This window comes from Colletotrichum graminicola (genome assembly GCF_000149035.1).
Source record: "Colletotrichum graminicola M1.001 genomic scaffold supercont1.5, whole genome shotgun sequence".
Lineage (NCBI taxonomy): Eukaryota > Fungi > Ascomycota > Sordariomycetes > Glomerellales > Glomerellaceae > Colletotrichum > Colletotrichum graminicola.
This window is the reverse complement of record NW_007361009.1, coordinates 357,243-382,904: the sequence shown is the minus strand read 5'-3', so window position 1 is coordinate 382,904 and position 25,662 is coordinate 357,243. Positions and strand designations below refer to the sequence as shown.

The 25,662-nt window shown below is 54.7% G+C and overlaps 11 protein-coding genes across 11 annotated transcripts; 4 read left to right on the top strand and 7 right to left on the bottom strand.

Moving 5' to 3' along the window:
* Positions 1-18: 18 nt before the first annotated feature.
* Positions 19-392, top strand: GLRG_02489 (splicing factor 3B subunit 10; the record flags this gene model as incomplete). The annotated part of the gene is made up of 3 exons (XM_008092498.1): positions 19-21; positions 80-286; positions 348-392. 3 exons carry the CDS (start codon positions 19-21, stop codon positions 390-392), a joined length of 255 nt encoding a protein of 84 aa, XP_008090689.1.
* Positions 393-657: 265 nt separating this feature from the next.
* On the bottom strand, positions 658-1,746 carry GLRG_02488 (MAGE family protein; the record flags this gene model as incomplete). The annotated part of the gene is made up of 4 exons (XM_008092497.1): positions 658-1,208; positions 1,269-1,394; positions 1,452-1,659; positions 1,717-1,746. The coding sequence occupies 4 exons, from the start codon at positions 1,744-1,746 to the stop codon at positions 658-660; spliced, it is 915 nt and encodes a 304-aa protein (XP_008090688.1).
* Positions 1,747-2,053: 307 nt separating this feature from the next.
* GLRG_02487 (uncharacterized protein) lies at positions 2,054-4,668 on the top strand (the record flags this gene model as incomplete). The annotated part of the gene is made up of 4 exons (XM_008092496.1): positions 2,054-2,068; positions 2,224-3,058; positions 3,105-3,370; positions 3,424-4,668. The coding sequence occupies 4 exons, from the start codon at positions 2,054-2,056 to the stop codon at positions 4,666-4,668; spliced, it is 2,361 nt and encodes a 786-aa protein (XP_008090687.1).
* Positions 4,669-5,411: 743 nt separating this feature from the next.
* GLRG_02486 (translation elongation factor EF-1 alpha) lies at positions 5,412-7,078 on the bottom strand (the record flags this gene model as incomplete). The annotated part of the gene is made up of 5 exons (XM_008092495.1): positions 5,412-5,447; positions 5,507-6,579; positions 6,684-6,806; positions 6,864-6,939; positions 7,004-7,078. The coding sequence occupies 5 exons, from the start codon at positions 7,076-7,078 to the stop codon at positions 5,412-5,414; spliced, it is 1,383 nt and encodes a 460-aa protein (XP_008090686.1).
* A 3,846-nt stretch (positions 7,079-10,924) lies between these two features.
* On the top strand, positions 10,925-11,800 carry GLRG_02485 (uncharacterized protein; the record flags this gene model as incomplete). Its single annotated transcript, XM_008092494.1, has 2 exons — positions 10,925-11,365; positions 11,639-11,800. 2 exons carry the CDS (start codon positions 10,925-10,927, stop codon positions 11,798-11,800), a joined length of 603 nt encoding a protein of 200 aa, XP_008090685.1.
* A 752-nt stretch (positions 11,801-12,552) lies between these two features.
* Positions 12,553-14,920, bottom strand: GLRG_02484 (type I phosphodiesterase/nucleotide pyrophosphatase; the record flags this gene model as incomplete). The annotated part of the gene is made up of 2 exons (XM_008092493.1): positions 12,553-13,025; positions 13,081-14,920. The coding sequence occupies 2 exons, from the start codon at positions 14,918-14,920 to the stop codon at positions 12,553-12,555; spliced, it is 2,313 nt and encodes a 770-aa protein (XP_008090684.1).
* Positions 14,921-16,844: 1,924 nt separating this feature from the next.
* GLRG_02483 (uncharacterized protein) lies at positions 16,845-19,073 on the top strand (the record flags this gene model as incomplete). The annotated part of the gene is made up of 4 exons (XM_008092492.1): positions 16,845-17,120; positions 17,174-17,378; positions 17,431-17,631; positions 17,683-19,073. The coding sequence occupies 4 exons, from the start codon at positions 16,845-16,847 to the stop codon at positions 19,071-19,073; spliced, it is 2,073 nt and encodes a 690-aa protein (XP_008090683.1).
* Positions 19,074-19,210: 137 nt separating this feature from the next.
* GLRG_02482 (uncharacterized protein) lies at positions 19,211-20,275 on the bottom strand (the record flags this gene model as incomplete). The annotated part of the gene is made up of 1 exon (XM_008092491.1): positions 19,211-20,275. One exon carries the CDS (start codon positions 20,273-20,275, stop codon positions 19,211-19,213), a length of 1,065 nt encoding a protein of 354 aa, XP_008090682.1.
* Positions 20,276-21,339: 1,064 nt separating this feature from the next.
* On the bottom strand, positions 21,340-21,585 carry GLRG_02481 (uncharacterized protein; the record flags this gene model as incomplete). Its single annotated transcript, XM_008092490.1, has 1 exon — positions 21,340-21,585. One exon carries the CDS (start codon positions 21,583-21,585, stop codon positions 21,340-21,342), a length of 246 nt encoding a protein of 81 aa, XP_008090681.1.
* A 1,370-nt stretch (positions 21,586-22,955) lies between these two features.
* Positions 22,956-24,089, bottom strand: GLRG_02480 (metalloprotease MEP1; the record flags this gene model as incomplete). The annotated part of the gene is made up of 4 exons (XM_008092489.1): positions 22,956-23,048; positions 23,104-23,136; positions 23,221-23,727; positions 23,799-24,089. 4 exons carry the CDS (start codon positions 24,087-24,089, stop codon positions 22,956-22,958), a joined length of 924 nt encoding a protein of 307 aa, XP_008090680.1.
* A 743-nt stretch (positions 24,090-24,832) lies between these two features.
* Positions 24,833-25,280, bottom strand: GLRG_02479 (uncharacterized protein; the record flags this gene model as incomplete). The annotated part of the gene is made up of 2 exons (XM_008092488.1): positions 24,833-24,882; positions 25,022-25,280. 2 exons carry the CDS (start codon positions 25,278-25,280, stop codon positions 24,833-24,835), a joined length of 309 nt encoding a protein of 102 aa, XP_008090679.1.
* Between the last annotated feature and the right edge of the window lie 382 nt (positions 25,281-25,662).

Genomic DNA, 25,662 nt, shown 5'->3' with positions numbered 1-25,662 from the left:
GCCAAATCCAAAGACAACATGGTGAGTTAGGCGTGCGCATTCTTGCAAAGGAAACAGCTACTGATGGGTATTGTGACAGGCCGACAAACTCCGTACTCAGCAAGAGCTTGAGCGCCTTCAGGCCAAGTATGTCGGCACGGGGCACCCCGATACTACCAGTTGGGAATGGAAAACGAACATCTACCGCGACACGTACTCTTCCATCGCCGGCCACCCCCCGATGCTCTCATACATGGCTCTAGCCGAGAACGAGCCCACACAACTACTCCGAGCGAGGCTTATCAGGGTATGTACCAACTGTCCTTCACGGCCAGATCGTGCTATGAACAATGGCTGACTGCTGGTAGAAAATGATGCAGCCGGCTGGCCCACCACCAGCACGCGAGGATTAGCGATGAACCCACGCGTTGTTGAGAGGAAAGGGAATTCAAGTATGGTAAAAATTATTGGGCAGGCACACCGGCGTTAGGCGACATCTTTGTTTTGGGATCGATAAAGAAGGGTATAGATACCTCCGAAAATCCATTGCCGGTGTCTACTGGCTGTTCATGCACTCATGCGCTCAAAACGCTTGCTACTTCTTGGGTATCCCATTCCACCAATCCTGGCCGTCGTTCCCCTGCCATGCGCGACCTTTCCATGCTTCTGTGCGTTCCCTCAATGCGACGGGCCGGCCTCCGGAGCCTGCGACATGTCTACGTCGCCATCAGCATCTTCGACTGGCTGAATCCCGAAAGTTACCCCGATCTTCTTCTCCAGATCCGCGTCCGCCTGCTCACCATACACAGCACGTACCATGCCTGCTGCCCCATCAACGCCAACCTCCTCGAGCCCGCGCGGGCCGACGAGCCAAGTGACGTCCTCGCTGCCGTCCTGCGCCTGCGTTGCCGCGTTCTTCTGCACCTTACGCACGACGTACCCCTGCATCTGCATGCGCTTCAGCACGTCTTCGGTCCTCTCCGATGCGACGTTGGCCTCGGCGTTTAGGCGATTGAGGTGCCGCCGCAGCTTCTGTTCGGACAGTTCGCCGCCGCTCGCGAGAATGATGGTTATAATCATGGTGTAGAAGCCCGTGTACGATGCTTCGGCTTCAATGCTTGGCGCTTTGGAAGGGGTGATGATGGCCGGGGCGCGGTATCGGGAAGGGAGTGTCGTGGAGAGGACGAAGACGCCGGAGCTGGTCTTTGCTTGGGAGCCGGATTTTAATGCTGTATGGTGTTAGTCACAATTGCCACGCACTTCCAACTCTGCTCGAGACCTGCCTTGACGTTTCTCTGCCATTGTGAACTTTTCTCTGACTGCGAGTTCCTGCAATTCCATACCCCAGACAGCGCGGAGTTGCTGTTGTGCCAGTTCGAAAACTTTCCTGAAGGCTCTACCCTGATCACCAAGAACTGGTGACATGTCAGCTACATCTCAGGGTCGCGGAATCCACCCATGCAGCTTCTCACCTCGTTCCTTAATTCCGTCTCGACGGATTGGCGTCCGAGAGAACTCGCAAGCCAGAGCGTAGCGTACCAGTTTCTTCGCAAGCTGGTCTTCTGCGCTAACGGCGGCATCTACGGCATCGTTTTCGGATTCGTCATCTTCGTTGGATGCTTCGCGACTTCGGCGCTGTCTGGGGTGTCTGGTTTCCTCTTCTGAGTCCTCATCCTCCACCTGATCGCTGTTAGCAATTATAGAAGAATGTGTCTACAACCAAGGTGTGGGTCGTACCTGTCGTCGTCTTCTTTGTAAAGGAGGCATTTGGTTTATTTTTTTTTATTTCTACGAGTAGAAAACCTCGACGATATCAGTAAAACTACTGCGTCTAAGATACGAGAGCTCAGGTAGACACTTAGTGATGAATAAAAGGCTCTGCTGTTCTCCGTTCACAAAAGCAAGTGACGTGCGATTCGAACTGACGCGACGCGGTTTTGGGCGGGGCACTTTACTTCGCACCACCGCCCTCCTCCGATTTCTTATCTTATCTGTTATCTAATCAACGCCGACCTGTCGCAAAATTTAGGGAGCTTTGGATCGTAACATGCTTGTTTGTCGCAGTCGTCTCGGAATGAGCATTCGAAAGGTGTGCAGCGTACTCTTTTTGTTGTTTTCTTCCCAATGTTTTCTCGAGCTTCTTACGCTCGAAGTGTGTGTCTGCGATGTCAACTGCGACTCCTCGACCGACCGAGAGCCAATAGCTCACTTCGAATCCCCCCTTTCCGAACCGATTTCCTCCAGCGACGGTTATACAGCGCCGACTCGGCTTGGGACCGAATTGAGACAGCAAGTGATGGCGAGAAAGACTCATCGAATAGTATCAAAGACACTCGAAGCGATGGCGTGTCTCCGAAAGATGAGCCGCCTCAGGCGCAACCAGTTGCTTCCTCGCCGTCTGCGGCATCAGGGTTAAATGGACCTTCGAGTGAGACGGAGCCCGCCACGCAAGACAAGCCCCTCATCAGAGAGCCATTTTTCGTCAGGGACCACAGGGGTCGCCGCGAGCACCGGCGCTTAGGAAAGCGCAGCGTATACTTGCAGTCTCAGGAGCTGGACGTCAATATGCTAGGAGAGAAGGCGCGGGCAATCGTCATGCGCGAGACGAGCGGGAACTCCAGGGCTTTAAGGGAGTTGCCGGTCGAAGAGCCCCTGGCTCCGGACTTTGATCTCAAGGCATCACTTGAAGCGGAAGCGAAGGACCTCACAATGGAGGAGGCTCTGGCCAACGTTGACGGTGTCCGTCCCACCGAACCCATCGTTTCGCAGAGCGAGTTCGACGGGCTGCTGGAGGTGCTCCTCAACGGTTTCACGGTTGCTCAGCTCAGGGCATATCTTGCGCGTGAGAATGCGAAGGCTCGAAGAACGCCCGTGGGGGAGAAGGTGTTGCAGTACGACTGGATTCAGGATGAGAACCCCTGGACACCCTTCCTGAAGCCGGAGGTTGCCGGCTCTCCCAAGGAGAGACTTGCCTTGACCCTCATGATCGAGGCTTGGCGTTTGAGAATCAGGGAGATGGTTGACGGCACCGGCTTCTACAGCGCCAAGATCAAGGAAAGGATTCATGCTCTGTTAGCGCGTAAGTGGTCCAGTCGACTAATCTGATGTTGTCTAACGTGCGATAGGGGACCGTCAGAGACTCGACGCCATCAGGGATGCTTACCTCGACGAGGGTGAAGACATACAGTTCACCAACCAACGACTGAGGATCACATCCACCAAAGCCAAGACGGAGACAATCCTGAAGAAGCTGGACGAGGCCGCTCAGCTTGTCGTTACCAAACATGTCCATGCCCCTTGGCTTTCCAACTACGACGTTCGCTCCACCTTGCTGCATCATCTTGGCCAGCTCACCAACACGTTTATCACGTTTAGCACCAAGACACATACCGTAAGTGGAACCTCTTCCCGTAGCAGTGACAGCCATGTCTAACGGCGAAAAAGCTTCGCATTTCATGGTTCAACGACGGAGTCGTGGAGGAAAACGATGCTGGCGAACAGTTGGACAATGTTGTTCAGCGTCTCTTGTACACCGCCTTACAACCTGAAGATGCATCCGTCTCTCTCCAGTACGACCCGAAGAATGATAACGGTAAACTAATCCCCGAAAGCAGCGGGCAAGAAAAGCTTTCATGGAAGGACAGACTTACGCAATGGTCTCGCTATGTGGCCCCGGTTGGTCGCGTCTCTCCAGCAGAGTCTGGATTCCCTCTCGAGGCCAGCGACGTTTTCTCTCATCCTATACAACGCCTCGTTCAAGACTCCGACGCTACCTGGAGCAAGAGATACACCTCAACCGTCGCCTCCTTCGGGAAGATCCTTCACAGGAAGCAGGATGGTTTCAATTTGGCCGTGGCGGCCAAGGCCAAGAACCACGTCTTCTCGCCGACGTCCCCCCATCCCACAAGCCTTAATGCCCTGGAAGAGGCACTTACCACAATCCCAACACAGCCAATGCAGACGACTCTTGTGCTTGGTTTCCGTCGACATCCTTCTTTGTATGCCATGAAAGGCCTGCCCCATCTTCTCAAGCTACGCCTCGTCGTTCCGTGGGAACTTCCCGAGGGCCCTTTGAGCTGGGACGCCTGCGAAAAAGACCTCGTCGCCGTCCTCGATCAGACCTTCACCGACGTCGCTTACCCATCTGAGCCCGTCGACATGCGGTTGTCCCAGTCGTGGCTCTCGGTAATGTCACCTGCTGCCCTCGACGCGTCTCCCTTCTGCGAGTATGCCAAAAATGCGAAGCTGGACCTTGCAGCGGGCCGTTTGCGCCCGCCACCAGAGATCGAGCTCTCCGGTCTTCCATCTACGGAGGGCGCCGGTGTCTTTGGTGGGGCAGCCACATACGTCTTCTCCGGTCTCGAGATCCGTCGGAGTTTGGGTGTCAGGTATCAGGGTCACAAGGTCCATTACACGAGTGTCGAGGCGGGTCTGCACGGCGGCCGGCGGTCGGAGCTCGTTTTTGAGGCGCTGCCAACCGATGATGATGCGCCTGACGAGGTGGGAAAAGCCTACGCCAACAGGTACCTCGCGTTGGCACACGACCTAGTGACGGGGAAGGTCGTGAAGTGGGTCGGGGAGAGGGATGTAGCGCGAGAGTTTGAAAACGTCGACACTGGCGATGTCGATCCCGCCGCTGCCGAGGAGGAGGGGGAGGAGGCCGAGACGCAAAAGAAGGACGACATGTAAATATCTGTGTAGCAAAACATTGTATCAAGTGTAATATATATCTCCTGTACAAGAGGCCGATTCGAGCTTTGCAATGTTCATGGGGGAGGCGATCAGGCGATACTCTCAATGTGTACAGGCGTAACGTCGGCGCGAGGCAGCCGCCGAAACCTTCACTTCCGGGGAGACGAATCTATAACGGACCCAGACAGAGAACGATATCGAGCTTTATCGAAAGAGGTGAGTTGCCACATGAGGCGGGACATGACCTTGGCCGCTCACAGTGGCCGACGGGATGAGACAAGACTTCCACACAGCACGTACTAATTGAGGACCCAGCTATCTGGGAGTAGTCCTCAACGCCGCCGCGGTTTTCACGCCGGGGAGCTCATACTGAATGCAACGACCAGCTAAACAGCTTCATGGGCAAGGCCATCTGGAAACTAGACACGTACTTAGTAGGTAACAGTTTAGAATAAGGCCACAGCAGAATCACAAGTATCACATCACAAAGCGGGAGGCACAATCATGTAACTTGGGAATCACTTCTAGGACTCTATTTTTGTGCTACTCAGCACGTATCATGAGAAGTTTTTTTGACGTAGAATCATCCGGTCCATCCTTCCTCTCGATATTCGTGCTACCCAGCCATGTTCATATGTCCTCATGCCACGCAAAGGGAATTCGTAAAGCCGTAGAAGCGAGTATCCATGGCAGCGAAGCCATGGGCGTACTCAGAACCCAACCCTGGTGAGTCAAGCCGCTTATTTCTTGGAAGCCTTGGCAGCGGACTTGGTGACCTATTGATGAACATGTTAGGAATGGCTTTCAAAGGCATGAGTGAGGAATGAAAACGTACCTTGCCACCGGTGGCAGCGGACTTGTCAACGGACTTGATGACACCGACAGCGACGGTCTGACGCATGTCACGGACGGCGAAACGTCCCAGAGGGGGGTAGTCGGTGAAAGCCTCAACACACATGGGCTTGGAGGGAACCATCTTGACGATGGCGGCGTCACCAGACTTGATGAACTTGGGGTTGTTCTCAACGGACTTTCCGGTACGGCGGTCAATCTTCTCGAGGATCTCGGAGAACTTGCAGGCAATGTGGGCAGTGTGGCAGTCGAGGACGGGGGCGTAGCCAGCACCGACCTGACCGGGGTGGTTAAGGACGATGACCTGGGCGTTGAAGGAAGCAGCGCCGGCAGGGGGGTCGTTCTTGGAGTCACCGGCGACGTTGCCACGGCGAATGTCCTTGACGGAGACGTTCTTCACGTTGAAACCAACGTTGTCACCGGGAAGACCCTCAGTGAGCTGCTCGTGGTGCATCTCGACGGACTTGACTTCAGTGGTGACGTTGGAGGGAGCGAAGGTAACGACCATACCGGGCTTGAGGACACCAGTCTCGATACGGCCGACGGGCACTGTGCCAATACCACCGATCTTGTAGACATCCTGGAGGGGAAGACGGAGGGGCTTGTCTGTCGGGCGCTTGGGCTGCTCGATGGAGTCGATGGCCTCAAGCAGGGTCTTGCCGGTGGTCTTGCCGGCCTTGGTCTCCTTCTCCCAACCCTTGTACCAAGGAGCGTTGGTGGTGGGGGCAAGCATGTTGTCGCCGTGGAAACCGGAGATGGGGACGAAGGCAACGGTCTTGGGGTTGTAGCCGACCTTCTTGATGAAGTTGGAGGTCTCCTTGATGATTTCCTCGTAACGGGCCTCGGACCACTTGGTGGTGTCCATCTTGTTGATGGCAACGATGAGCTGCTTGACACCAAGGGTGTAGGCGAGCAGAGCGTGCTCACGAGTCTGGCCATCCTTGGAGATACCAGCCTCGAACTCACCAGTGCCGGCAGCAATGATGAGAATGGCGCAGTCGGCCTGGGAAGTACCAGTGATCATGTTCTTGATGAAGTCACGGTGACCGGGAGCGTCTGTAATGGGTTAGCAGATGATCATGGATGAAATTCGACTCATTGGGTGAAGGACAGGTGGCGATGTCGATGAGCTGGGGAGTAAGTGGATGAGATGAGCTTACCAATGACGGTGACATAGTACTTGGGAGTCTCGAACTTCCAGAGGGCAATGTCGATGGTGATACCACGCTCACGCTCGGCCTTGAGCTTGTCAAGAACCCACGCGTACTTGAAGGAACCCTTGCCTGTGGGAATATGTCAGTCGAATGCCTCGATGCCAAGGATGAGGCGGGGTTTCTAACCGAGCTCGGCAGCCTCCTTCTCGAACTTCTCGATGGTACGCTTGTCGATACCACCGCACTGGTAGATCAAGTGACCCTATTGCGAAAGACAGTCAGTCAAGGGTGTTGATGATGAGGTGTTTCATAGGGAAGTTGCTTACAGTGGTGGTCGACTTGCCGGAATCGACGTGGCCGATAACGACGACGTTGATGTGAGCCTTCTCTTCCTTACCCATTTTGGCGGTTCTGGATCGAGATGTGTGGTTTTGAGAGGTGAAAGCTGATGAGATTTGTTAGATACTGTGGTCTTGCCTGATGAAGCCGATGAGGGAGAGATGGTTAGAACTCACTGCACAGATGATTCGCAGAAAGAATCGGTATGTAGCAGACAAAGATCGGAAGAGGAGAACGAGCAGAGGGATGGGTGATGCAGAGGGTTTTATTTGCGTGGGCTGGTGTGCGGAATGGTGGGATGGGTGGGTGGATGGAGGGGTCGAGGTAAGAAGAGGGGCTTGAAAAGTTTTTGGCAGGGGCTAGCGTGGGACCGGCCGCTCTTTCCAGGTGAATGCCCTAGGTTTTGTGCGCCAGATTTTTTTATTATTGTCTTGGTTCTACCTGATTGGCTGACCCGTTAGCAAAATGGTGGTCTCACGAAGTATCTCGTGGGTTGCGTTCAGTCTCCGCTTGGGTGTGGCAACCACCATGCACCCGCCCTCCACAGACAGCCCCTCATTGCACCGAATTGCATAGAAAGAGCGGTATGGCCTCCTCAGAGATGATGCCTTTGGATACTCCTAGGCTTCTGTCTCTCTCTTTTATACGCTTGGTTTTCTTATGCCACCTCTCTCTCATACAGACCATGGCTGCCTAGTTACTACCAGCTACAAACACAATGAGCATGCGGGCGTCATGTCTGATGTCCTAGACTGGTGTGGTGGCCTTTGGAGGGGCAGAAATGGAATGGAGGGGTAATACTCATCCGCCGGCTTGTGTTCGCGGGGCAACACCGTGGCCTGCATGGTCGCAAACGGGCAGACATGCCGCCTCCGTGGCCTCACCTCACCTCACCCCCGCCAGAGAGAGAGCTCTGGGCCTTCTGCTGCAGATCCGTGATGTCAACCCTCGACTCGAGGAAATTGAACAGCGCCCTCATCACGATCAATTTTCCATGGGCCCCAGCTAGCCGCCTTCTTCTTGGGGGAAGGCACGGCCGATGGGACCTCCTGCTTTGTTGGCCACCTCAGACGCGTCTCATCTCAATGCTGCCGCCCATTCCACCCTGCCTAGCCGTTTGGTCCCATCCCATAGATTCGCAAAAAATCTTTTTTCCCCCCTTCTCTTCCTCCCTCCCCCCTCAGAGGTACTTCGGGACTACTTGCCTAGCGATAAGGCTCCCACAGCTACTCGTTCTGCCCCTCCACCCCTCCTCTAGACGCATCCTTGTCAGTCACCAAGGTCGCCGCACAGCCCAACCTGGAACCCATTGCTCTCTGGTTTGAGCCCAACCCTCGTTCGGCATGAGTCACGTAGGAATCTGGCTCTTCCGCACGGCTGTATACAGCCTGAGGTATTGCATAGGAGTGTGATGTACGGAGTAGTAGTTAGTGTACGACGATGCCGTGGTTCAGCCCACAGTAGCCCAAGGTTCCCCCGTTGGGCCTGTCCTTGTTTCTCTCCAAGTCTCTAGCATATCCCGGTAGCCATCACCTAGTGAACGGAAAGCGCCTATCCGCTTGAAGAAGAAGAAGAGGAAAATATGAAGCCGGGCGCCTCTGACAGGTTTGGCTGGCGAAGGAGCAAAAAGAAAAAGAAGAAGAAAAAATTCAATGCTCGGCACAACCTGCACGCATTAATTCTGACAATTGTGGCTGGAGGGAAACCCAGGCAGTGCGGGGTTCGGTGTGAGAGAGAAGGAGAGAAAAATCTGATCTTGCAAAGACAAGGGTGGCAAACAAACATCCATGGTGACGTGCAGTCTAAGCGCCTGCGCCGCCGCCCAACAAGGGCAATTCTCTTCCTGGAGAGGTCGCATCGCGGCAACGTGCAGATTTGCCATGGCATCGAGCGTCTCGAAAAAAAAAAAAAAAAAAAAAGTAACCCGAATTTTCGATCCGAGCAACAGCGGTTCCGAAATGAGTTGATAGGACGATGGATCTTGCCCGGTTTACATGCGCCGAGCTTATGGCTGCACACAAAGGTAAAACGAGGGGTGCTTTGCCCCTCCAATCCAGAGGGGTGAGATAAGGCTACGTGCGACAGTCTGAGACACGAACGATCCTCACGTGATATCGCTCGGCCTTGTTGCTGCTGTCCTTCCAGCCATCCCGATCACATCTTCTTTTCCGTCTTGTTGTCCTTGTTCGACTGGACTCACCTGTAGTAGGTAACGTGTATTTGTACGTAGTATGTTGTTAGTCTCCCAAAGGCCTGGCGATGACGTCGGATGGCTACTACGACATGCATCGACCCCACCAGCTTCAATCAGAGAGATATTTCACGTGATCTGTATTTATTTTTACCTGCTCGAGGAGGATCAACCTCCCTGTTGGCGGGCCACCACCTCCGCCGCCAACCTTAAATCCGGTACGTACCGTTTCCCGTCCGGCGAACCAGCCGGCGGGCCACCACGAAATGTTCGCGAGCATCTTCTGCAATACGACTGGAGCGCCACATGCCGCCCAGTGGCTCCTCTGTCAGGGTCTGCGTTTGGTAGATTCAGGACCGCAGATTGCGTGTACTCTTAATTGTAACGAGCCACTGCTAGCTATATTCATTCTCTGGCTGTAGTGTCTTTTCACAACAAGACAACCACATCAAGCCGTTGCTTCCTAATACCAGGACGACTTCGATAGGACTGCTCAAACTCAACCAGCGACAACTCCTAAGATACATTCAATCTCTGGACCGGGATCCCGCCCCACCGTCTGTGCTTTCCTCTTGTGTTGAGAACCAGTCAGCGTCTCGGAAGCCTCCCTACCTCGAGCGAATATTCGAGGCCGGACTTGCGAGAGGTGGAAGAACTCACGTCTCATGGGTCCACTTTCTGCAAGAAGGGTCTGTTGCCTGGGGAGCAGTCAATTGCTTCAGCTTGCGTAGTAGGGTGCATTTCTTGGCGCGCTAAAGACCTGCCATGAGTTCGGCGAAGCGCGAATCGACCTTCGTTTGTTAGACATGTCCTTGGACACAACAAAGCACAGAATGGCGGGTACATTGCTTCTCGGTGAAGTGATCGAACATATTTGTTTAGGGGAGTAAAGATGGACAAGACGCAACATGACATGAAAACATATGATGCCTAAGTTTGACGGTGAATACATCCGGCAGGGAAAGACCAACCTCCTATCTCGTGGCATAGCCGATCTTGGGATGTCTTCGTCTGTTGACAGTTCGCTTTCAAAACAATTCTTCGGTCTGAAATCGAGCTGATGAGACATGACAGCAACTCCCGGGCTTTCGAGTAAGGAAACAGGCGCCGGCGGGCTTAGCTGTGACCCGTTGACCTGAATCAGACAATTGCAGGGCTTCTGGATAGCAATAGTGTTGTGTCTGAAGTAACTGGCTGGAGTTTGGATCGTCAGCTTGGGGACCAGTATTACAAAAGTAACTCGTGCCTTCCCTTACAAGGTCGACCGTTGAATATTGTTTCTGTTCAAAAAAATATGGCCTTGTAAACTGTGGCAATTGCGATGGTGACTAATGTTGTGCCGTGAAGATGTCCACACTCAGTGCCTTCCCTGTATTCCTCTGAAATATACCAAAAGACTGCTTCCAACTTACCACCAATGAGTTCCATGTCACCCATTCATCCTTTCTGGTTCGCTTCTATAGCATAATCTGAGTTAATTCCCATATGGTCCAAGGAGCAGTTCTTGTCTCTTCGGCCGCAGAGGCTGGATGGGAGGTCTTCCTCAACAAACACCCCACCAGGACGATAGCAATCAATCGTTGCAGCGACAGCTTTTAATTTGATTTGCTATATCCGGCGTGTTCGAAAGCCTTACTTGGGAGAATTATATCAATAGCGCCTTTCCGTGTATCGATCTCAACAGACACTGACTTAGTCCCCACAACCCTCCACAACAATGGACTACTGGAACACGGCCGAAGCAGAAATCAAAGGGCCTTACCTATTCATACACTCGAGTAGTGCCGACTGCACGCTTCGGAAAGGCGCCCCCGTGTTGCTCCATCGAAGCCAAGCTCCTTTCCGGAAGCCCGGTGACGACAGGGAATGGGTAACAATTACTCCCCTCGCCGTCCAGGAGTATCACGCGAGAGGCGAGCGGCGTGAGCGGCGTGTCCCTATGTTCGAGGGCAGCCATCCCAGAATCGTAATTCCCGCGGTTCACATTCGTATGAAGGTCCGCATCATCAGAGACTTCGTTCCTGGTGTCCCTGAGTACGATCGTATTACCGCCATTGGCGCCGACACACCTCTCAGGACGACAATCTTCCGAAAAGGGGATGTCGCCATATGGGACGATTTCACAATGCGTCCATCCGTTGTTATCAAACTCCGCTGTGTAAGACAGACGCTTCAGGGATTTGAACCATGGGAGGGGGTCTTCCCCATTCATCGTTCATTCGTCCAGTTCGGTATTCCACCCGAACCTGAAGTAAAGTCGAGCTCAAAATCATGAATGCTTTGCGTGTTACGGGGTGGGTTTGGTGCGAGGTATCAGGACCGCTATAGACCTGCTTTTGAGTGAGACATGCTTTCAGCTCAAACAGACGTACAGACTTACCAAGAGTCAGGTACCAAACTGTCAACCGAAAAACGCCCTTGAGCTGAGCAGGACATGGCCAACGAACACGGGCTCGTGAGCGACAATCCTACCCCGAACGCTCTCAAGGTCCGCGCCAATGGGAACTTCGCATCTCACGTAAATCTAGCGTTCATCATGGGCTTCGATAAGGAATTGTTTCGCAAGCCGAAATTTCGTTCATTGCGGCGTTGATGTTGAGGGCTCCATCTGGCTCGGTCATCGAATTAGCGGCTGATTGGGGTTCATAACCACCAATCTCACAACTGACCGGCAGATCTCTCATTTCGGCATTGGCAAGTCGTGTCAACGGTCTCCTTGATAGCTAGGCTAACATTTTGTACCAGGAAATACCGAGATGTCAGCCTTGAGCGCAGTGACTTTGTAGTACGCAAGAGGCAGCACCCGACAGCGAGATATTGTTATGGATAGTCGTAATCCCGCAAAAGCGTTAGGCGAGGATGAACCCATCTACTGATGCTTGGTTTCGGACAAGTGCCTCTCATAGTGTTTTGAGAAGTACTAGACCGCATGCGATCATATGATTCCTTGGCCCCTCTATCGCCTCCTGCATTGCGCCGCCATTGACACTCATCAATCCTGTGACCACACCATCCGGCTACATTCTCAACAGAAACTCAAGGCTGCTTTGCTCACAACACCGCCCATCATTTCCTTGAAGATTGAGCCTACAGGGGCCACAATCAACAGTCGAGTTTCATTTCGTCCACGCAAACAGGTCACAATGGACCGAACACCAAGGTTCACAGAGAAGGAAGGGCGGAGCTTGTCAAGGACAAAAAGTAAGAGAAAGAAATTGAATGATGACGGTCCGCTTACATCGAGTACACAGATTACCGGGAGTATCAATGCGGCCAAAGAACAAACTTGCCGCTTAATCCTGAACGCCAAAAGTCATCAAAACACCACTCCCCGAACCGGGAAAATCATTCCGACCCCTCCTCCGTACTTCCTGATTCCTTGTCCCCCTTTGACCCGCTAAGCTTATCCCATACCTTGCCAAACTTGTCCGCGAGCCAGTCCCAGATCCCCTTCATGGCTTCTTTGCCCTTTTGGACGGCGTCCTCGTCGGCGTCTTGGCTGTCTTCGCCCCCTTCGCTCTGGTTGCCGTCTGTCGCCACCGCCTCCGTCGACGAGGACGGGGGAACAGGGTCCACCTGGACAGGCTTCACCGGGGTTGCTGATTGAGCTGCCGGTGATGTCGTCATCGCGGCGGCCTCAGAAGAGACAGCCTCAGAAGCGGTAGTCGTGTATAGAGGAACCGGGTCCTCGGGCTCTGCCGGTGTGTCCTCGGGCTTGTGAGTGCCAATGGGGGAGAGGGGCAGACGCAGAGTTCCGTTATTCGGTTCGGGAATAAGACCAACGGAGTCGCACAAGATGTTGTATACGTTGATGTTTTCTGCTCGCGTTAGTCTGACCGCTGTGAGCAAAGAACTACGGGGGACTCTACTCACGGAAGACATCAATTTGGCTGTTCGGAGGATGGGGGAAAGCTGGACCGCGGGCGATGAAGATGGCTCGCATGAGGGGGTGCTCGTGATCATAACCGTGCAGGCCGCGGGGGCTGTAAACCGAACCATCCTTCACCGCCTTCGCCACTTCCAGCTCGTCCTTGGTGACGATGGCCCATCCGGCCTTGGGGATGATCCACAGGGGCGCGATGCGCTTGTTGTTGGAGAAGTGGTAACGCTCGGGCATGTTGACATCTCGGAGATAAACATCGAAGTTGGGGTTCGTTTTAGCCTTGTCGGCCAGACCGTCATAGAGCCCCTGAAGGTCATCGGGGTTCTTCGGGCGAAGCCCGTAAAGAGGCCAGCCGTCCGTGTGCTCGATCTTGGAGGTGTCGACGAGGTCCTCGAGCTGCAACAGCCGCGTTGTATCCGTCGTGGCCATGCCGTGGTCGGAAACGACGATGACGTTGACGATGCCGGTCAGATTGCGCTGCTCGAGTCCGAGGAAGATTTTGTCCATCATGGCGTCAGTGGCCTCGATGGTGACGCGGATCTCGGTGCTGTTGGGCCCGTATCTGTGACCGTCGGCGTCGACGTTGGGCACGTACGCAGCAATGAGCTGGGGCCGCATGTCCTCGACTTTGGCAGTCTTGTCCTCCATGCCGGGCTTGTCGAGGAACTCGAGAATCCTGCTGACCTTGTTGTCCAGCGCCTCCTTGCCGTTGAACCTGTCCAGGAAGGTCGGCTGAACGTCGAGGATGTGCGCCTCGCTGCCGGGCCACATATGGACCGCGGATCGGATGCCCTGCCTCTCAGCTGTCACCCAGAAGGGTTCGCCCTTCCACCATTTGGGGTCGAGACTGCGCCCTGGGTCGGTGTAATAGAATTCGGCCTGCATGTCGGGGTCCCAGAAGGTGTTCCCCACGATTCCGTGACTCTCGGGGTGTAGGCCCGTCGCCAGCGTATAGTGGTTCGGGAACGTGACGGACGGGAAAGCCGGAAGCATGTGCTTTGGCGACACGCCCTCCTTAACGAATGTATTTAGTCTCGGTGTGATGCCGCGCTGCAGGAAATCGGCGCGGAAGCCATCGAGGCTGATAATGATCGTTGTCGGCGCAAAGAGGGCCGTGCCATTGCTGACCAGCTCCACCTTGTGCGCCGACTTCCTCCCCAGAGACAACTTCCACGCCACCAAGACAAGTATCGCGAAGCCGACAGCAATCATGCCGTGTAGAAACAGCCACCGGCGCCAAGAACGTCGCTTATCCGTCTTGGCGTCTGCCAGCATTTGCAGTCGGTGCCGGTCAATCTCTTCGCTATCGTCTCGTTCGCTGCTGTCGCCGGTCGAGCTGCCATCCTTCATGCCCCCTTCTTCCATCTCGTACATCAATTCGCCATCCTCGCCGTGGATCGCCTTCTCCAGCAGACGCTCTTTCTTCTGTTTCCTCCTGGAGCGGCGCTGTTGGCGCTTGTCCTTCTCGTTGAAGAGATCCTCGGACGAACCGTTGCTGGATCCGGGACGTTGGCCGTCGGCGCCGCGCCCGAACAGCTTCAGGGGGTTCGGCACGACCAGACCGGACCCTTGGCGCTGCAAATCCTGCCTCTTGCGCGTCTCCGCGACGAGCGTTTCGACCTCCTCCTCCTCCATAAACAACAGGCTGTCAGCAGCGCGCAGCTCGCGGCTGTTGCGGGCGCGCAATTGCAGCTGGTCGTCATCGCTGTCGCTGTCCTGGTCGCTCCGGCTGTGCAAGGATGAAGCATCGTCATCGTAGGTGTCGGGGGCGAGGAGGCTTGTGTTGTCGCGGTCCGTTCGGGACCTCGTCATGAGGCGACGCATCGGCATGGTGGACGGATTGCCGTATGCAGCTGAGAAGCGGTTTGATCAGGTCATGTATCGTGCTGCGCGTGTAGCGTACGTCTCTTTGACGAAGGTAGCGACCGAATAGGAGTTTCTTTCCCTGAATTCACAGACTCCGAAGGCAACGCTGCAGTTGGACCCCCTGTATGGATCACCCTGATAGCACCTTATCAGGGGTGCGGTATGGTCACGTGGCGCCCCGCTTTCACTGAACCCCCGTTTAGAAACTGGCCTATCACTGGCCTGTCAATTGAAAGCGGAACCGAGCGCGGAGTGGATACGCTCTGCATGGCCCACTCGGCGCACGCTTAAATTAGCTCGACTTGGCTGGCTCCTCTTTGAGTACTGAAGTAATTACATGATAACTTGTTGCGACAACTCTACATAATAATAGTCTTCTTGAGACGCGTTACCCATTATTCGGGTAACCCTTAGCTAACTGTAGAATAAGTAGACTGTGATATCTATTTCCCTGAGAAATCCCGTCTGCATTGCTGTGTATATGTGTTGCTAGAGAAGCAAGCGGCCTATCTACACTACCTATCTACCAGGTCCAACGCTGTTGGGCTTGGTTGTCACTGACACCCATGATCGATCAATACATACAATTGCGCCTCCGCTCTATGCCGCCGGTTACGGCCTTTCGGACAAATCCATTACCGCAGTCTGCAGTACTATATAGACAGGCTTGCGTGGTTTGGATCCAGGGGGTAAGACGCTAGTGTTGACAGCCTAGTACGCGCATCAATAGATGACCTGCTCTCTCCAATGATGTTGAAGCAGTGTGGCATGTCAGCTGAACCAGACTCCTGCTCGGCACGGATGGACGGCACCCTTGTGTTCCGTGAATGACAGTGGCGTCCTGCATTACATTCCTCAGAGCAATGTCTTTGCGGAGTGGGATGGAACTATTGCCGGTATTACGAAGAGCGCCCCTCCACGGGTGAGGTGATGAGGTGAGGACCTCTGGGAAGCGAGCGCCAGTAACATGATTGATAGCTGAACGACGCCCGCTCTCAAGATGATTTGAAAAGCGCCGCTTTCTCGGCCGAGGTTTCCCATGTGGCCATCGACGTCCAGACCGCCCAAAGACTGGAATAAGTTACCTATCGCCCGGCGACAAGGGTCAGCGCCAGCTGGAAAGATGCCTTTTCCTTTTCGTGCCACAAGCCCACAGCGCGATAGCATCCACGGGGGTGCTACTTCTGCTGATTGGCAGCCGTGGGCGAAGAAGCAATATTCTTTACGCCCACCCTGTTCTATTCGTCCTGCACGCCCTGTCCTGTGATCCCATGGAACATAGACATGGTGCGGCTGGATTGGTCGCGTCAGGGCCTCTGGGGTGTTTGCTGCCAGGCGGCAGCCATTTCTTGGGGCGTCCTCTTCCGTGTCTCGAGTCCGAAGCTCCCGTCGCAGCTATTGAGCCGTCAAAGGAGTTTTCCAAAATGCCTCTGAGTAGATAAGCCAACAGAGTTTATTGTCTTCGGCATTACTTGGTGATTTACGGAATCTTCATGCTTCAAATTCAATACTGTGGCTACTCCAAGATCTAGTTTGATGCCAAGCCTCGCCGGCATGCCTCGGCGCTATGTACGGAACCCACTCCTCGAAAAGCAGCATCGTGCTTCGGACGCCTTCTTGGAGTCACGACGATGGGAGCCCGACGAGTTCTTCTGCTCCGATCATTCGCTGGAACACCCGGAACGAGGCCTTCCGACGTTTCTCCGAAGATGCGACGGAGGATGACATCCAAGTGACCGAGTTAACATTCAAGTAGGTCAAACACCAAGCCGGCAGCCGTCGTCGCTCCGGCGATCTTGGCCCTTCCGCCGCCCGGATCCGCTGGTGGCTTGGCGGTCTCAGGGGAAGCGCGTGCTAAAAAGTGCCCAGAAAGGCCGAGACAGCTTACATGAAGGCCGTGAGGTCCCTCGAGTTATATCTCAACAAGGAAGATGCAGCCGTCGTCGTACCCAAGGGCAAGGATGGCAAAGAGGTTGACGCCAAGGGGGAGCTGCACCAGGTCATTCGGGCGATCCAAAGGACTAAAGAATCGGAGCTAGACGAGGCAAAGACGAAGAAATTCATCAAGTGTCTAGACCATTACCAAGGCGTTTTTGATATTCTGTCGCAAGCTGAATTCTCGGGCCTGCCGCTGATCTGGGGTGGTCTGAAGTTCATCCTCCTGGTAACGCTTCTCGGACCTCGGTGGGAAGGTGACAAGCTGACGACCATTTTCAGGTGACGAAAAACAACAGCGATGTTCTACCCAAGGTTATTGATGTGATGATCGACATTGGCCGAAATCTCGAGAGGATACGGGGATACGCGGCCTTATATCCAACCCCGCGGATGCTAGAATTCACAGCCGAACTCTACGCTGCGATTGTGGAGTTTTTGGAAAAGGTCATCAAGGATGCGAAAAATGCAGAAAAGAACATACTCAGTAAGGGGCACGGCGCTGTCACCCTGGTGGGCTTGCGCTAACCAAAGGTTAGAGCGCGCGATGTCGACTTTTCTCCAACCCTTCGAGGTCCGATACGGTGACCTACTGTCCAAGATGAGGAACACCCTCATGCACATCCGCGAAGACGCGGAGCTGTGTCTCCATGTACGCCAGGCTATGGCAAGCCACGCGATAGACAGATACCGGGCGGTGCTGCCTCTGCAAAGACATCAGATGCACCAAGCCTTCAAATGTATGTGAACAGACTTGAGACGGCCGAAAGACTACTAACGCTTTACTGCAGCCGTTGCCGACAACCCGACCGCGGACGTGTTCCAAGCAATACGAAAGAACCTCTTCAAAAAGTTCGAGATTCAAGCGGGGTTCCACCAAGAGCTGCAAGCCACGTACGAAGTCATGACATCCAAAGAGTGGTTCGAGTGGTTCAAGATGGAGCAGAGATACGTGCCGTCGGGGTATTCCCACAAGACGAGGGTCGTACAGGCGTTGTGCGACGCCCCGGACCCCCAGCACGCGCTGGTGTGGAAGAAGCAGCAGCGCAAGTTCGCCTCCCACGCCCCATCGGCCTACCTGATCTGGACTCGCGGCATGACGGCACAGTCCGCTATCGCCTCCCTCGTGGACCAGATCCTGGTCCAGAAGACGGAAGTCATGGCCGACGCGGGCATCGAGATGGACCAGTTCAGGGAGGCCAACAACAGCGTCAAGTCGCTGTGGAACTTCTTCCTCTACCTGACGACGGTCCTGGGCGGGTGCATGGTGTACATCACCATCGGGTCCGTGGGCGACCACGAATCCGGAATCGTGCGGAAGTTTATCAGCATGGCCGAGACGTGGAACGGCCCGCCCATCAACGTGACGATGATCCACCCGTTCCACGAGAGCTTTCCGCGGACGGACGACGTCGTCAACCTCGACGACAAGTACGACGTCCACCCGTCGCTCACGACGACGGACGCCATGCACCACGTGCTCCTGCTGGAGGTCAACACGGCCAGGAGAGTCTCGGACACGATCCAGAACCTCTTGTGGGAGACGGCGTGGCGCGAGGTGCGATACGCCGTGATCGGCATCGCGCTCACGCAGGTGTTTGAGCACGTAGACGTCGCGGCCAAAAAGGCCGCCCGGGAGGCGTCCGCGGCCGACGCGTCCCTGACGGAGGCCTACTGCGAGCACTGGGAAGCCGCCGTGGCCAAGTGTACCTCAAACGAGTTGTGGATCAACATCCTGCGGGAGCAGATCCAGCGGCACATTGACATTGTCGACATCCACCTGCCCCCGGACAGGAAGAAGTACCTGGAGGGTAAGTTGGAACTTCTGGTGCTCGAAGAGGAAGGAGAGCTCGGCTCGAAGCTGTCCACGTCGCAGAGGGCGCGCATCTGGGAGAACCTGCAAGACGCCATCCGGCCTGGCACGGGCAAGATGTTTTGCACCAAGATAGAAGAGCTGCTGCGGGCCTTGCTGGAAGACTACCGCAACGCGAGCTCGGGGACGGAGGAGGGCGCCGAGGGCATTCCGTACCCCATCGTCGATGCGTATTTCGGGCAAAACGGGCGGTGGAAGGACTCGTTCTCCGTGGATCAGAACTTGGTGGCGGACGGGATCATGAACGCGATCGAGATTGGGTTCAAGGATTTGATTCAGGCGCTGGCACCCCGGGACGATTCGGCGTGAACGTCTTGAGTTTCTTCGCGCACTAGTCGACGGTATAATGAGGATATAGGGAAGCGTAAGATGTTTATGAGATTATCATTGATATTGCCATCATTATCATCATTCACCCCGCCCACCACGTGCCAGCAATGAGCCATCTAGCACCATGCGTAGTACTCATTGTCCTCCCACACGAGCTCGCCCTCGCCCTTCCACCGCAGACTCGGGATGCTCCCGTCGGATCTCTCGTCAAAGACGACCCTGACGGCGCCCTCGGTCCGATCGCTGACCCTCTTGGCCGAAGCCGAGATGCCGTCGTCCGGGTTCCACACCAACACCTTGGCGAGCCCCCAGTCCGCGGCCTCCAACACCGCGGCGTGGAGCAGCGCGGTGACGTCGGCGTCGGCGTCGCCGCCGATCCGGAGGACCTTGAGCTTGTTCTCGCGGAAGTCGTGGTCCCAGTACACCCACGCCTTGCCGTCGGCGGTGGCGGCCCCGCGGCGCACAACCTCGCGGCCGACGAGCTCCTTGGCCATGAAGGCGTCGCGCGTGAAGTGCCACATCATCTGGTCGCCCGACGGCGCGAAGGCGGCGTGCGTCTTGCCGTCGTCGGGCAGGCCGGCGAGCTTCTTCCGCAGGAGCTCGACATCCCTGTCGCAGAAGGCGGGGACGTCGTCGGCCGTGAGGTACCTCAGGCCCTGAGGCGGGCGCAGCACGGAGGCGTCGTCCGGGATGAGCGAGACCTGCAGGGACGGGTAGACGGCCCAGCCCATGCGGGAGTAGTAGATGGTGCCGATGTCGCTGTAGAGGGCGCTCGCCTTGGAGTCGGCGTCCATTACCTCCTTGACGCCGCTGAGGAGGCGCGTGGCCATGCCGTGGTTGCGGTGGGTGGGGTTTGTGTAGACGGAGGCGATGCCGTACGTCTTCTCCTCGCGGACGGCCGGCGAGGAGGCGTCGCGGACGAGGAGGGTCTTGGCGAACGCTTCGCAGGAGGAAATGATGTGTTCCGGGTCCGCGGGGTCAACGAGGACCCAATAGGTACACCTCGACCCGAGTCCCGTCTTGGAGAGGGCGAATTCACGGGAGAGGTAGGCCTCGATGGACATTGGAGGGGCCCATGAGACGCCGTTGAGACGCCATGAGGCCTCGCGCTGGGCGGGGTTCGCCGGGAAGAGCTTGACGTTCTCTTCCGCTTCGTGCTGCGTCGTGATGAGATCGGACATGTTGAGGGAGCGAGGCTCGGTGGCGATGGACGGTTTGGTGAGCCGGAGTGACAAGAAGAGAGGTGAGGAACAATTAGAGATTCCGAGTCGATTCTAGGTTGACGATGTAAGGTTGCAGCAGCGGCTCGGCATCTCTGCGTTTCAGCTAGGACGGACGCCCAACACTCAGACTGCGAGATGTCGTCCGGGAGCTTGGCTTTTGAAGATTCTTTTTTCTCTTCTTCTTTTTCGCAGTATGAGGCAATTGCAACCAAACTAGGCAAGTTGGGTGCAGGCCAAGCCGAGCTGAATCCGATGGGCATTTCATGTGGCAGATTCGCGGGCTGTTTCGAGAGCTAAGCTTAGAGCCGAGAGGGAGGCGGGCACCTCTCATAGCGGGGTTACTAACCCCCTCACCCCCCAGCCCCAGCCAGGTCCGGTTAGATACACGCCCTGGCTCTCCGATGGGGGATCCCACCACATCAGCAACTGCGCAGAATCCGCCCCTGTCACAACGGTCCCGCGCAACGGGGGAAGCTGTACTAGTGTACTCCGTATCTAGGTAGGATAAGCGGAGAGTGAAAAAAAGAAAAGAAAAAAGCCTCCTCACTCCTCACCCACTCGCTGCATTCGTGTGCTTGGATGGACATGTTGAACTGTGGATAAGGTACGGAACTCAACCGTCTAGCATCGTCATCCCCTCTCAATACATCATGTTAGGTATACGCCGCTTCGATTGTTTTGCTCGTTGTTAAAAGGACCCCACGATCATGTATCAAGTAGGTTTGGGAGGACCAATAATTATGCCGTCTGAGGATGCGCCGTTATTGGCATGTATATGATTCCAACGTTGCCTGTATGGATACCCGGCTCTGCGAGGCCGCCCACCGACTCTTGCAGATATGGAAAAACCCGTTTAGAAATGACCTGTTGCTATACCCGTCTTTCTTGAGCACGCCGCCTGAGCCGATTCCCATTGCCAGCATGAATTGCTTCGGCACAATTTTCTGCGATATCTGTGTGAGCTGCACGCGCCAGCCAAGATGGGATTTATCCTTGAAAAACTTACCGAGAGTCAAGTACATTCAGGGCAGAACCAACGTCTCCTCTGATTGCTTTCCTGACTTCTTGGCGTCCGCGATCTTTGGTTTCTCGACGCTGACGGCTCTGACAGTGTGGGCTCTCGCGATGTGAGGCCCAGTGCCGCTGCGTCTGGACACCATCCTCTTCTTCTTGGGCGCGCCGTAGTATGCTGGCGGTTTGAGCGGGAGTTGTGCAGCCGTGATGCCCAGAACGAAGAGCAAGGCGAGAACGAGCACAGAGTGCTTCATGGTGGGCGATATGTGGGACAGCGGCAGCAATGGTAGCGGAGAGGATGGGAAAACGACATGGCCCACCCGTCAATTGAAGTTCTTATATAGACGCCTCCACTGGTCATCAGGGTAGAAAGGCTAAAGGCGTGATAAGCCACAAGCAGATGATTTTTTGAACTTTATCACCGCAATTCTACATGTATTCTGTGCGTGCCTCACAAATAGTGAAGCTTGTTCCATTATTATCAAAAATTCTGCATCGTCTATTTAACCTCGCGCCGAAGCTGGCTACGGAAAAGCTACGTAGCCGGACCTCTTATCACAGCGAGTAATGAAAAAGAAGGAAAATCGAGAATTCCATCGCGTAAGAAACCAAAATCTCGCTTTTGATTAACCCTTTGCAGTAATGGCCGCAGGAGAGGTCTTCCACAGGCACCTGGTTGAGGGTGCTGGGGCGCTGTCTTGCAGTGGGGCCGTCGAGCCGGACCGCGCCGACAGTCGGCGTCGGAGTCCGAGTGGGTCCCTGTGAGGAACCGTGCACGGAGCCGACCGACGCTACCCGGCCGCCACACGGAGGAGTCGAAAGGGTATTTGATGCCCGGCGGACAGTGCCAGTGTTGATCATGCGGCATGAATAAATCTTCGGCAGCACTGGTCATGGCGATGCGTGTCGTAGACGTTGGAGTGCGAAAGGTTGCCGTCATCTCGCGGCGCTCTATGCAACTATCAGAACCCCGCAAAAACGCAGAACAGCGTCGGGAATGACTTTAAATGACCCATATTAGCATTTCAAAGGCTTCCGCTAATTGAGGGAGTTATTGTGGCAATCAATCTTGGGTGCAGGGTGATACCTGAAAGGAACGAGTAAGTCCTCAGCGATATCCCAAGCGCTTCTTCATGCCAGTCGAACGGGTTATCCAAGGTGGCGACAGCTTAGTAGGGGAGGCCTCTATAGAAACTTTGATTTGAATTCAAATAAGGTTGTGCTAGAAAAGGGTAATGCTGAAAATTGCATCGCAGGTCTACCACAGCGGTAACGAGTACTAAAGCGGATGGCATGGTTGGTAACCATTTTGGCCTCATGTTGAGAGGACGCTGTGAGGCAGCGTGGTGACCTGCATTTCCCAGGCTTGAAAGCCTTCCATAGTAACTATGTGCGTTGTTCGCTCCCATCAGCATGAGCATGGTTCCTCAATTTGTATCAATCTTCTATTCATTCTTTTAGAGGCTAAGCAGCAATCACAAGATGCCTTCCAACTTGGTGATTCTTGTCAGGGACGTCGCTGTTGCTCTAAAACCAGCTTATCGCTCATCTTAATACTCGGCCGAGTTGTTCCTCGCCTTATCCTGAGGGAGCAAATGGGTCAGTGATCTCATTATCGAACAAGTCAGGGACCGTCCGGAGAGGCTGGTTTGTAGAGGGAGGAAGCTGCCGGGTCCTGGGGTTTCGATATTGGTTCCAAGACTGGCGCATCTTCGAGCTGAGAAAGAATGTCAGTAAATATTCTATCACGCGAGTGTTGAAGCATGGGTTACATTTGGCCCGGAGTAAAAGTTAAGTTCTGGGTACTGTGGTCTTGTTAACGTCATTCCTGCCCCCATCATGCTTCTGGAAGTCATATACCAAGAGGAGTACATCATGTAGTTACGGACCAGATCGATGCCGGGAAGGTTGGGGCATGTGTCTTTTTCCGCTGCGCACTCCTGGTCTCCTTTGAAGTCCGTCTGCGGTGTATCCGGGACTCCGTCCCCGTCCGGGACGAGACAACCACCCTGAAACGGGTGCGTTAGCCCGAGCCAGTGACCCACCTCGTGGATCGTCGTCTTCTCCGATAAGAAGTGCGTCATCGTGTGGTGGCTGAAAAGAACGCCGTCCAGGGCCAAGGAATTGCGGCTGTCCTTCATCAGGATGCGGGGGAAGAGTGCGAATGCCAGGAGGCCGGGAGCCATCTTGGGCACGAGGTAGATGTTCAGCGTCTCGGCCCCGCCGGTGCGAAGGCGCCATGCCATCTTGAGTAACTTATGCGAGACAAGTGTATCGAATTCAAACTCCGCGAACTCAAGGTCGTAGATGTGGTAGGTATTGAAGGGCCCGAACGAATATCCGAGGCTCGAGTATCCATAGGCAAGACTATCTTGAAGTCTGACGACAGGAGAAGTCTGGACGATTTTTTCTAGTCAGTTCAAGCTTACATGGAGGCTCGAGTAGGTTATGGGTTTGATGACGATACCATATTCAGTTTTGATTGGGTCTCTGGATTCCCAAGAATGAAGACGTTGACGGGGATGTTGATTGTGGCTCCTTGGTCGGCTGGAGATTCCGAAGTCGCTCTCTCAAGGGCCTCAAGATCGTCCGAGATGTTCAAAGGAGCAGCGTATTCGCCGAAGGAGCACCAGCTCTGGCTCTGTTGGGGTCGCCCGTGAGGCGTTTCGTTGAGGGTGTGGCCCCTGGAAGGGAGGGCAAGGGCAACGCTCGCTATCAATGCAACGCCCAGAAGACGTGCCCAAGTCCGATGACACATTTCGCACGACTTGGAGTTTCTGACAACAGTTGACGGAGTAGCGGTCTGAAGTTGACCTATTCAGAAGGAAGGAAGACATGGGCATGTTCAGATGCAAGTTCGGCGATTCCAATATATTATACGGAACATCCACGTGTGTAAAGGTTGCAAAAAGTCTTGGTAGCGAAAGATTTCTCAATGAAATACTTGGTTGAGGAATAGTTTAAACTGTGGGAAACAACATAGAGGTCATTGAGCCTCTTTGCCAATCCCTTCAAGCCATGACTCCAAAAATACACAAGAAAATTTCCGGTTCCAACCCTTGCGGACAGTTTGGCGCACCCCATAGCCGTGGCGACCGAGGTATACGCATCGTCAAGGGGGGGCTGCGTCTGCTTCGGAATCACGGGTACTCAACAAGTCCTCCGGAATACCGTTGCTTGGCATATGAGATGACAAGTGGCGTGAGCGGCGAGATGCTCACGAACCCTTTGGCCGACGAAGGAAACAGAACAATAGCCCGGCAGGCTGAAGTATTCAACTACCAATGCCGGCCATGCCGAACGCGAATCCAGGTTCGCAAACTAATAAACCAATGTGAAAGCGCCGGAAAAGAATCGCATTCGCGTGTGTGGGTATAAGAGCTAAAGACGTGTCGCAATAGGAGTCGTAACGTGGTCGCGGAGAACCAACAGGATGCTGATTCGTTGGTAATCGGGTACCGAGTAGAGCGTTGTGAGTTTATGCTCGTCGGCGGACCTGATCTAGACCTTCTTCAAGATGCGCTTGAGAAGACTCTTTTTGGGTGACGTGCCTGAAGCGGAGTATGTCAGCAAGCTTGGTCACCCATAGACAGGATCGGCAATGGACTGCTTGGCGACTGAAGAACGTCTCGAAAGCCGAGATTCAAAACACCTTTTGCCTTGCAGACTGGAATAGGATAGACAGCTTACCATTCATAGAACCCGAGGCATCGTTCTTCTCCTTGGACATGACAGGGATGCCGTCCTTGTCAACGAGGGTTGCTTCCGAGGCCATCGCACCGACAGTCGGACGCGATGTCGGAGCAGGCTGGCGGGGCCGGCGAGGCATAACAGAAGTCTGCAAGTGGGGAACGATGAAAGCTGTCTCGTAGTATGCGCCGGACATCTTGTTGTCTATTTGGTCCCGGAGGATGGCCTTGAGGTGTTGCGTGGATTCGATGGAGCTCATGAAGAGATGTGAAGAAAGAGAGCTTGGAAGCTTTGTGGAGAAGGTCAAATGTGCTTGTTTGTGATGGCTGTATGCTTTAACGTCGATGATGTCTGAATCTGGGGTTCACGAGGAGAGGAGAGGCCGCGGAAGGGCTTTATACATCTAGAACACCGAATCTGATTTCCAACCCGACCGCGGCTTCGGTCTGCAAGTCCCATATTGACTCACGGGCATCTTGACTCACAGGTAGGTCCAGAGCATGGCATCATGTCGAAGGGCGCCTAGTGGATCGCGCTTCGGAAGCCCCATGGTACTGTTCAACCGTGTTAGTTGGATGGATAAGACTGGGGGACCATACATAAGCCTGTCACGCATTATTAATAGAGACGCGGGCTGAAAG